This window comes from Notechis scutatus, chromosome 1 (assembly GCF_049901735.1).
Source record: "Notechis scutatus isolate UNSWTSFEM ecotype Mainland chromosome 1, rNotScu1.2, whole genome shotgun sequence".
NCBI lineage: Eukaryota > Metazoa > Chordata > Lepidosauria > Squamata > Elapidae > Notechis > Notechis scutatus.
This window is the reverse complement of record NC_142009.1, coordinates 196518271-196530395: the sequence shown is the minus strand read 5'-3', so window position 1 is coordinate 196530395 and position 12125 is coordinate 196518271. Positions and strand designations below refer to the sequence as shown.

The 12125-nt window shown below is 39.0% G+C and overlaps 1 protein-coding gene across 8 annotated transcripts in view; it reads right to left on the bottom strand.

The window, feature by feature from the left end:
• The window catches only part of RBMS1 (RNA binding motif single stranded interacting protein 1), a 147490-nt gene that overhangs the window by 90884 nt on the left and 44481 nt on the right, over window positions 1-12125 (bottom strand). The window contains exon 1 of one of the 8 annotated variants that reach the window (XM_087949875.1): window positions 4957-5065. The exons of 4 other annotated variants lie outside the window; for them this stretch is intronic. Coding sequence is in view for 2 of the 4 variants with exons in the window: in XM_026674541.2 (XP_026530326.1) it covers window positions 4223-4480 (258 nt within the window). In the remaining 2 variants the exon portion in view is untranslated. Of the gene's footprint in view, window positions 1-4222; window positions 4922-4956; window positions 5066-12125 lie in introns of those variants that run through there. 3 more of the 8 variants (XM_087949874.1, XM_026674541.2, XM_026674543.2) reach the window with 3 other exon arrangements.

Genomic DNA, 12125 nt, shown 5'->3' with positions numbered 1-12125 from the left:
AGTTTTAAACATTTTATCACGTTAGAATGTATTATACAATGTATTGATGTATTGTGCAAGTCATGTTATGCATAACAAGGTTAACCAACATAGGCCAATCACTGAATCAATGTAAAAAAGTTTATAGGAGTTATGCCTAATTAATCTTCTTGAAAACAGCACACTACTTATATTTGTGAAGTAAGTATTATACTCCTCATAATGTAACAACAAGCAACAAGAATGGTTGTTACTTTTAGAGTAAAATAATACTCAACCAAATAAGATAAAAACTCTTCTCAAACTAACATTTATGGACAACTAATAATATAAACATGGCAACTTTCATTTGAAAAAAAATAAGCTCCAATATTAACAATAACTTGAACTCAAAAATTCTTAATTACCTTCCCTATTTATTTTGCAACAGTTGCATTCGGAATGGAAAGCAAATCTTATTTTCAGAATTAAATCAGTATAGTTTTTACTCTGTAATTCAAATTCAGATCTATATATGCAAATATTATTGGACTCATCTTAACATTTCCCATAGATAAAACTATTTGCTCCCCACCCCCCATTATTTGCATCTCCTGTTCAAAAATCCTTATTTTTACAAATGCCTCAAAAACAGATTTTACATTAAGCAAGTAAGTTATTCATGGGTGTTAAAGGTATTTCACGAATTGTTTGATTTAAATGTATTTTAAGGAAAAGAATTGACATGAATTAGGATTAAGTTGTGCTACTATTTTTTATTAGTAAAATGTTTTAAATATTATCAATTGAGAAGCAATTTGAACTTTGAGAACTACTATTGCCTTAAATATAATGAACTAGAAGGGAATATGTACATTTATGTTAAGCATAAATCTAAACTATCAGCTGACCTATCTATATCCTCAGAAGCTTTTCAAGTATTTTGAACTTACAAGAGAAATATTTCAGCATGCTCCATTGTTTTCATAATATAGGAAAATCCTGTTCCAGGAGATGATTTCAAAGATCTGTGTGCAATCCTTACTAAAACATTATAGAGTACAAGAATTGACACCATCTTCTTCTTTCCAAATGACAAAAAACAAAGGTAGGTGTGTGTGTGTGTGTGTGTGTGTGTGTGTGTGTGAGAGAGAGAGAGAGAGAGAGAGAGAGAGAGAGGCTCCTACAGCTGAGTATAAGGACAGAAAGAAACAGGGCAGGTCTATTTAAAGTATTGTAGTGTAATTACGTATTGCTTAATGAAATGAGCTGGTTGTTTAAGTAGCATTTAGTTTCTATGTATGTGGAAGAAACATAGGTATATTTGCAAGGACTGAACAGAAACAAATTGCAGGTAGTCCTTGAATTAAAATAGTTCATTTAGTAACCGTTCAAAGTTATAACAGCAGTGAAAAAAAAATCTGACTTATGATCATTTTTCACTTATGCATGTTATGGTCATGTGATCAAAATTCAGACACATGGCAACGACTCATATTTATGGCTGTTGCAGTGTCCCTAGGTCATGTGAACACCTTTTGTGACTTTCTGACAAGTCAATGGGGAAGTCAGATTCACTTAACAATCATGTTACTAACTTAACAACTGCAGCAATTCACTTAACAAATGTGGCAAGAAAGGTCATAAAATGTCTCGCTTAGCAACAGAAATTTTGGGCTCAATTGTGATCATAAGTATCTGTACAAGGTAATTTCCATCTAATAAAATATATTTTTGTTTAGTACCCCAAATTATCTCTTTGGACCAACTCCTTGTCCTTTTCCTTGCTTAAGTCATCAGGCAATTAGATTCGCTTTTGAGTGAACATTTATAAAATCAGATTATAAATTAGCAATGTGGTCAAATAAGTCACATAGAAGCTTATGGTATTGTTGAAAACTTAATGTAAAAGTCATTCCTGTATCTATAAATAAGAAAAAAACTGTCAAAAATATTTCTTTAAATTATGGCACGGCTCAAAGCAATAAAGAGTGGCTTAAAAAGGAATTTAGCACTGCAAGAATATGAGTAGTTCATTTCAATTTTTAAAAAATACTTAAATAGCATGCAGAAATGCATCATTGCTAAAAAATAAAATCATCCCCATGATTGTAAAAATGTGGTACAGTAGCATTTATTTACACACTAGAATTAGATTTGTTTATATGTGATAATAGCTCCTCCATATCTCTCAAGATCTTATTACAAGAACTGATAAAGACTTCAGCAAGAATGAGAAATAAAGAAGCACATTTTGAATGACAATGTGCCAAAGTCTGCCCCAATTAAAATCAACAGGAGCTTATACTAGCTGGAATGCCTAGACACTCAGCCTTCCCCAGCCTAAGTAGGAAGTGTTTCACTAAAGAATGGCTGGACGCCAATGAAACAAACCTTTGGTACCCAGGGTCTCAGGCCTACATTCATTTTCTCCCTCTCCCCATTGAAAGGGAAGTGTGTTTGTTTTTCTGATTCATTCAACCCTTTTAGCTCTTTGAATTCAAGGAGTGGACTGTGAAAGAAGAGCATCTTATCCTTATCAGTGTGTTCCAATCCATCATCTGATTAGCATCTGCATGCAAAACATACAGCCTTCCAGTAAAAGGTTCATCCTCTTTTCTCTCCCTGCAGCTTCACCTTTATCACTACCTTCTTATGGTGTCACTGATGGATCAATGAACAACAAAACTTTTAAAAAGATTTGGCTTACTTTTCGACTCCCTCAAATGCTTGTTTACATTGTATTTGTAACAAAAAAAAAATAGCGGAAGACTGTGATTACTACTGTATTATTTGCAGCCTTTTTTTTTTCCTTTAGAAGAAAGACCTTCCCTAATTATATCAATTGATCATTTAAAACCAAAACATAATATTATAAAAGATATGCTAGAAATCTGCCCATTCTTCTAAATGTTTTATAAAATTGTTAACATCAGGCTATGGACAAAATGAGAAACATTAAAGATTAAACTAATATTCCACGAAACCTTTAGCAACATCGTCAACAACCCCTACACTTACACATAATTAAATTAAAATAAAGGAGCATTCTGTCACAGAATAATCTCACTGAAGCAATCAAGATCACAGCTCTAATGATAGAAAGTCCAGTTCTATAGAGACTGATTAATTTTTGTTCCAGTCAAATTTCTTGCTATTCACGTTTAACGAAGATATTGTTTCTAAATACATTTGCATGCCCAGAAGGGAAAAATAGTTTTATGAAGAGGCTAAATTAAAATGGAATGAAGAGAAGTCTGTTTTATATGAATAAGGAATACTTTGGAAGACAGCTAGACATCCCTTTCTCCAACCACCTTTTTTTTTTTTTTAGAACAGGATATTGACATAACCATTCTAGGAGCACAGTCTACTAGAATGTCTGTTTGGGGCAGAATTAAATCAACATGTCAGACTGAAACTCGTCATATTTTTTAGAATCCAATTTTCTTGTTGTCTGGAAAGGAAGAGGAAACAAATAAAGCAACAGTAATTTTGTGTGTAAGCCATTTTAACCATTTCTTCAATACATATAGCAAATGGATAAAAGGCACTATTGTATGCAATTTCAATTACACATTTCTAAGAATTACTTAAAGGGGTGTCTTATTACACATTAATTTTAAGTTAGAGAAACCCGCGCCTTGGCACGATATCCACATCCGCCCCGTGGTATAAATAATGTCCAATCCCCCCCCTTTTTTCCGTCAAAGAAAAAAATGTCTTTTTGCTTGGGGTACGTCTCTCCCTCTTTACTATTTCCACCCAAATAGACACTACCGGGCTGAAGTGTCTATTCGTTTTCTAAGACATTTGTCCGTACCCTCTCCTTCCCTGATAGCAATCGAGAGGTGGTGGTGGTGGTTTTATTACTCGGTCTTGGGCTTCCCTATCCTGAAACAACACCGCTTTCTGCAAGATTTGTATGTTGCCCAGTCTGGAATCTCCTGCCGGAACACAAAGAGGCGGCGTTCTTTCTTTTCTTTTTAAGTGGGAATCCGCGTGATACAATCTTAACAGGAAGAAAAGGCAAGAAGCAAAGGGGAAAAAGACACTTAAGCTCGTCCCGGGGAGGAGAGGGGGGGAGAGAGAGCGCTCGATTCACTACTAGATCCTCAAGATCGAGCCCCAACTACAATTAAGTCCTCACCCCTTCTTCTTCCTCCGCGCCCCTCCCTACGAGCAAACCTGCCCTCCCCCGCCCCACAGAAACTGCAACTTGATTCCTCCTCCCCTTTTCTCCTTTAAAAAACATTTTTTTTACCTGCTTCCTATATGGAGTCCGGCTGCCGCCCGCAGAGTTGCTGCTGCTATTGGGGAAAATCATTGCCCAGCCTAAGCCCGAACTTCCCCTGCGGACGGGAAGCAAGTTGGCTGGGGCGCGATTCAGGGAGGCGACCGCTGGAAAACGCCTCTCTCTCCCCGGCTGCTGGGACGGGTCTCTGCTCCTGCAGCTGGCTGCTGGCTCGACGCCTCCGCCTGCTCTGCCTCCACCCCCCTCTCCCCGGGCTGAGTCTCTCATGCAACGCGCCCGTCGTCCTCCTTCCCTCTCCTGGGATCACCGGCGGCAGCGAAGCCGCGCTGAGCCTACAGCTTCAGCTGGCCAGCCTGCCATAAATGCCCCTTCATTGATCTAACCCAATACTACCGCTGCTGCCCGCCGCGGCGACTTAAGCAACAGCAGAATCGATCCTAACTACCAGCAGCCTCAACCACCGCCCAGCGAGCGAGAGCAAGGGAGAGGAAAAACATACAGAGAGCGCGCAACCGAGCAGAGGAGGGGTGGGGGGAGTCGAAACAACTAAATCGGAAGGCACCGAGCCGCTCCCACGCGGCGGCGGCTATTCGGCGTATAGGCACGCGTCGCGAAAGGGCTTTTTTCCTCCGGACCGCGCGCGACGCCTCGCAACGCGCGTGCTTCTGCGCCCGCCGCAGACATGGGCCGCTCCCGTCCCCCCTCCCCGTCCCGTCGAATGGTTGCTTCTGCCTCTTGCATACCGCGCATTCCTCGGGGTAGCCAGTCAGTCGGCGCGCTCTCCGATTCGCGGTGTGCGCCAGAGGGTAGCAGTACCGCGTTCCGCAGGCAGGGCCGCCGGGCCGTTCTGTCTGCGGACGCGCGAACGGCGAGCCCCGGCCGGGATCCGTATGTGCGTGTGCAACTAAACCCCCAGTGACACAAAAGGGGTGGGTGGTGGTTGCTTGGGTGGGAAGCAGCCATGGCAAAAGTGAATTTCGGCGTGGGCGACGACGAAGCAAGTTTTCCATTAACTCCAAGGGGCAAAAACTGTAGCCGCCTCTTAGGAAACCGGCCGCTCTTTTAAGTGTCTTAAGACAAACCATCACCCAAAACTAGTGAAAACTAGAGCCAGGAGTTAATGCCACCGAAAGGGCTCCGATGATGCCGTAGTAGGAGAGGAAAAGAAAAACAGTTCAGATGGTTCTGGTTGTGAGTAATGGCGGGGGCTGAGCAAAGGGAGCAATAGCAACCATTTTCCGCTTAGGTTTTGTTTTTTCCTTCGAGTGTCACCGGATAAGTCCATTCTTCCCTCACTTCGGTTTGGAGAAACAAGGGTTGAATACGGACCTTGCTTCCCCCCGCTCCCACCAGCGCTGCTTATTGACAGGGCGCCAGCGCCAATAATGAAAGAAAGCCAATCTCCCTGAAGGAGACATCCGCGCCGCCGCAAACAGTTTGAGTATTTGAAGTAAAACTTCTGATTAGCGCCACGCCAAGGGCTGAAACTAAAGCGCAAGAGCTCTTTTCTTTCCCTCAAAATACATTATTACCCTTGTGGCAGGAGAGTGAACATGCAGGGATGACTAGAAGACACCACCCACTCTTGACGGAACTCCAGAGCTTGGCTGAAGCCGTGTGAGCTCCAGTAATAGGATCCTTATACGGGCGCAGACCTGGAATGTGAAAACGCTCTGAAAAGCGCCAGACCCCGCTGTTCGTCGAGCAAACAGGTTGCTGCTAAACGATTAAGTCGGTGTACTACGTGAGGGAAAGATATGCCCTTTACTAGACGACAGAAGATGAATAAATGCGCTTTCTCCTTCTCAAATGTAAAGGGCCGTGTGCTTTATTTTTATTTGTGCGTTTCTGTGCAGCACTCCCGTTAGGAGAACTCTTTTAATGTGACAAGGGAAGACACTAGGAAATTTAATTCCAAATTAAAAGGATAGGATATAGTTGAGTCTTTCCATACTGAAAAGAAAAAAATACAAACGGGGGTAGGAAAATATATTTGTAATGGTTACGTGCTAGATATTTGGAATGCAACAACAGTTTCCTGCCCCTGAGGGGATACCAATGGCTTTTGACAACAAAGTTGAAAGACAACTCCAAAACTACAGGGCAAGATAACCTTTACCCTAATTCCAGAATTTCAACAATAACAAAAAATGTCTCTCTGTGTGCCTTTGAGTCAGTGTTGACTCTTGACAACTGCCTAGACAAGTCCCTGCAGTTGTCTTGACAAGAATTCGGAAGTGGTTTACCATTGTCTTCTTCCTAGGGCTGACATAATAACTGGCCCAAAGTAATGCTTTTTTTAAAAAGTCTAACATAGACATTTGGGTAACACTAATGGTTACCTTGAAATATAAAAGGGTCAGAACTTCAGAAATATGAATATGTAATTATGTAAATTGGAAAGCTAGGTTCATTGGGACTTGGTTCTGAAATAAGGATGCATTGGTTTTCATTAGCATTCTATAAACATTTATTAATTTGCTATATATTAATCACTGTTTGTAATATTCCACAGCTAAAGAGTTATGCCAGCTTCAGAGTTTTGTAATTTGGGAAGTTTAATCTCACTCTTGTGAAGAATTGGAAACACTGGAATGTAAATGTTTTATTTCTGGCAAAATAGGACTTGTTGCTGTGCAACTGCAACTAATATGCCTCAAATAGCAAATGAATCAAGAATTACATTCAGACCTTACAACTACATTGTAAATCCAGACTTTGAATGACAGCACAGCACTATCCAAATCCTTCTGTAGTGTGACAGCACTCACACAGCTCTTAAAAATAGTTTAAAGCAGTAAGGGGGAAATCCAGTTAGTTTCACTCACTGTTCACTTCTACTGAGTGCTCATCAGAAATACATAATTTCAATGTAATCTGTATTAGTCAGCTCATGTTCTCACACGACTGGTCCTCAAATTGCTTCCACCACCAATGGGATCTTTTAAAAAGCTCTTTAAGAAAATAATAAGACAAATGTGATTTCTTTTTAATATGTTCTGTGAACCACTCAGTTGCAATTGTAAACCTGGTTAGGCATGTGCAGATTTTGCTAGGACATCATGTTAAAAGAAGATTGACACTGAACTTAGTGTGTATAGTTAATTGTCCCTCATGTATTATACAGTACTTAAGTCAGCTTTTGCTGCGGCTGTATCTAATGTTGTATATTAGAGGACTTTAGCATTAGAGTTCAAAGTTCTAACGGTCAAATAAAAAATATAACAACTTTTCACATACTTTATCCATACTAGGCTAATCTACAAAGTGGAATGGAAAAGTAGAGAGACCCTGCAATGGCATTCTGTTGCCTCCAGAAGATAAAGGTTTCTAGGAAAGCATAAATGCTCTATTTTTAAAATTTCTGAACTAAAATTAGAATTTGGAGAAATTCAATCATTTTACATACAATTCTAATATTTCCTAAACCCTAGTCCCTATGATACCTAGACCCAATTATAGGTATTAAAGGATTAGGCGCTTAATCCTAAAAAGAGTGCTCTGAAAGGAGAGTCTTGGTCTTTTGTGTCACAGGATGCTATTACTTAGAAAGCATTCCAGGTTGTTGTTTTTTTATAATATCTCAGTAAAAGCCCCAGAAGGTTGATATAAAGAAAACAATTACTTTGCGGTACTATCCTATGTAGAACTATTTAGAATTAAACCCACTTAACTAAACGAGACTGCAATCTAAATTATTTGTAGTTAAAATTTACTGAATAGACCTTCACCCACAGATTTTAGAGCAGTGTACAAAAGGATGATCAAAGCTATATAGAAATGCTGTGGAATGCATCCTATCTGAAGAAGTGAGCTCCAGCTTATACCTTTTAATAACGTGTCAGTTGGAAAAGATGCTACTAGATTCCTGACTTTTTCCCCTTCCTTTGGTGACATGGCAACCACCAAATACATCAGATTCCTACTTCTCCCTTTCTCCATACCACTCTACCCCCACCCCAATTTTCTTTGGAGTTTACAAAAGATGTGAGGGGAGGGTGGTAAAAATGAAAAGGAATATTCCAATTCCAACTCCACTTCTATAATGTTTTACGTAACTCAATATAATAAAAATATTTGCAACCAAATGCAGCAGAGGGCTCGCATTCAAATTAGAAAAATAGTAAAACAAAATCCAACAGTGTAAAATCCATCAAAAGACCCTGGACATGTCTCTTTAAGGAGGGCATACAAGAATCATGCTACACTGTTCAATTATTATACAAAGCAACAAAACCTCTCCAAAAGTCTTCAAATTCCAGTCTCTCACCAATATTCACATGGGGGCCAAATTTGCTATAGGAACATAAGAATAGCAATGGAAGTTTAGTTCCTAAACTGATTACAATCTAAATAATGGATTATTATTACAGTTGCACCTCCACATTATTTTCATAACTCAGGGCACTTATGACAGTCTATACATGTGGCAGTAGTGTTCTTTGACAAAATACTTTAAGTGCCTATGTAAAACTTAATAGAAATGCTCTGCTGTGGTTTTACATGCAACTAGATTTATATTTACTTAGTTTTATACTGTATCTTCAGGAATAAATACCTTCATTTTAATTGGAAGAATTAATTTGTCAGAATATTGCCCACAACAATCTGGGTCCTCATTTTACTGACCTCAGAAGGATGGAAGCATGAGTCAACCTTGAGTCAGTCAGCATCAAACTGGCAGTTGACAGAATTAGCCTGCAATACCGCATTCTAACCACTGCGGCACCACAGTCCAATGAAGACTACATACAGGTAGATTAACATTAATTGCAGAGAGGCTATCTGAAATGCTGATGTTTAGAATGCACAAAGTTTGGCAAACTGTGTAAGAATAATAACACAAACATATTTAGGTATCATCAAAATAAAAACAAGAACCAGTGTATCATTTGTTCAATAAAGATAGCAAATTGCTAGTAGGCATTAAAGAAAAGTCAGATTTACTCATCTCCTATTTTGGTTCAGTCTTTTCCAACAAGAAAGTATGTGTTCCACGGGAAATTGTGAAGAGCAGGATGAAAGTGCAGGATGGAAGTTTAACAGATACTTGATCACGTAATACCTCCTTCCTTTGACTTTAAATGTTCAGGCCCAGATAAATTTTATCCTAGAATACTGAAAAGGCTATGTAATGCCAAAATCTACATGTACTGTCTTTGAAAAACTGGAAAGATGGTAAAGAGCCAGAACACCGTAGAAGAGCAAACGGCTGTCTTAAAATACAGAAAAAAGATGGGGGGACTCAGACAACTACAGACCAGCCAGTTTCTGATTGATAGGTGGAAAGCAGAGCAAAGTGATAAAGAGATCTATCTGAAAGGCCTTAATTAATAAATTAGTTTGCTTGGCTGCCTACTGAACAAGCAATTCTTGGGTAGCTAACAATGTTGAAAATAATAAAAATGCCCCCCCACCCAAAAAAAACCCCAACACAACCCAGCAACAACAATAAAACCAAATATAAACACCTACAGTGCGCTAACATGAAAATTCATTTCATGCATTTTAACACATTCTAATAATCCAGCATCCTGGGGCTCAGTGGCCAAGGGCAGAAACACCCAGATCTCAGGGGAATATTAAGCAGTCTTGAGACAGAGAATGTATGCTTTCTGCCTCCCACTAATCTTGGCTATTCTTTTTGGGCAAGCTGAGACAATTGGCAATAGATATAGTTATGACAGCCCTGAAAAAAACCACTTACAACCAGGCCTCGCACTTACAACTAATCTTAACTGTTGAATATTCAGTTTTCTACCATAAAAATTGTTTTGTTTGTTTGTTTACAGGATGAGCCAAATACAACAACCCCTGTACAAATATGCTTTGGAAGAACTCTTAAGAATGAATGAATGACTCATAACTTTGGTTTCTGCATCGTAAGTCAAAGTTTACCTGATATTACTGCCATGTGCTTCTACATGGACTGGCTCTTGAGGAACATTTGGAAGCTATAGTAGGCCTCTGTATCTTGGTACTCCATGTTACGCTACCCATATCACATGAGCTGCAGGGGATATTGGTAGACTTCTGGGTTCTATTCAAAGTGTTGGTTGTCACTCATGAGAAAGTGTGTGTCTGTGCTGTTTTATGTTGCTTACAGTGTGATTGAAGTAAATGTTTTGATGTTACCTATTTATTAAGTACAGTTCTATTGATAATTATAGATACTGGCTGCCAAAATTATTTGCGAATACTATTGCTTGTTGTGGAATTCTTTCAGCATTATCATCTTTTTCAAAAATAATCCCTTTAGTTATTTTTTATACAGGTTGTGTGGTAAATAAGGCTTAACATGATCAGCCACTCTTTTATAGACCTGAGATGAAAAAGGTTAATTGTGAGTTTCAAATGTATATATATTCTAAGGTACAATGTGCCAAGACCAAAAATTTGCAGGAATAATACCATTAAAAAGTTTATAAACTTCACATCAAGTAACTCATTAATTAACTAATTATTAACATTAATCAATTAGCTTAATTAAACTTATTGTAGATATTTTTGTTAGTTAGTGTCATTAAATCCAGCCAAGCTAGTATCTGTCTTGAGTCTAAACAATACAAAGAAATCTGAATAAAATAATACCAGGGGTAGGGAACACAGTATTGTTTAAAAACAAAAACATTTTAACATATGCTTTCATTATGTAAGGGTTTTTCTAGATATGTCAAGTAAACATAATGAACCAATGAAATACTCTAAACCTTTAATAAATACATATAATCTTATATACATATAATATATACATATAGTCATATAGTCATACTGTTGTAAAAAATGGTTTCTCCTGATGTTTGTTTGTTTGCTTGCTTGCTTGCGATCACTATATAAATACATATACATCATACAATTTCCTTTTGGGATCAGCAACATTCTATGGAGGGCAGGAAAAGATTAAGAAATAGCAAACCAAGAATCAGGGGAATGAGAAAAGAAAAGAAAACATAGGCTAAATTAGCTCACAGAAATATTATCTACTATTCTTTTCCATTCCTCTTTATAGTTGCAAACTCCACCATGGCCAAGCACTACTTCAGGCATTGTATTTTGTTCTCTAAACCAGAGGTCCCCAACCTTTACGGCTTGGTGGCCCAGCTGAGCGGGAAAGGGAAACACACAACCCAATTTCAAATAGGCCATCGCTCGGTAGTGGGTGTGGTCCGGGGATTGGGGACCCCTGCTCTAAACTTTTCACCTCTCTCTTGTTCATTTCTGTGCCTGATCATATATTACCCATACATTTTCTATCAGCATTTGCACATCTTCAAATTTCTCCATCCATTTCTCCATCTTTGGTCATCTACAGCAGGGGTCCCCAAACACCGGTCCGCGGACCGGTACCGGTCCGTGGAACAAGTCCTACCGGGCCGCTGGTTTGCTGGGCGCCACCATCTTTTTTTGATGAAAAAGTGCTTCCGGTGAGCTTTCTACCCGGAAAAGCTCACGGAGGCTTTTTCATCAAAAGATAGCAGCGCCAGCGCTTCGATGAGCTTTTCCGGGTGAAAGCCATTTCTACCGGAAAAGCTCATCGGAAGCGCTGGCGCCGCCATCTTTTTGATGAAAAAGTGCTTCCGGTGAGGTCACGGAAGCACTTTTTCATCAAAAAGATGGCGGCGCCCAGCTAATGCCGGTACCGGGCCGAGCCATAAAAAGGTTGGGGATACTGGGCCGCGGCATAAGAAAGGTTGGGGATCACTGATCTACAGTACAAAAATTGTTTAACTTGTTTTCGTTTTTCATCTTTATATCTTTTCATCATTTTACATTTCAGATGTAAAATCTTGTCTTTGATATATTAATTCTCAGACCCATATTCTTTGTTGCATCCTAATCATAGGAAATACTAAATTCTTATGAAATCATTTGGGCTCTCAGCTAACAAATCGATCTGCATACAAAAATTCAT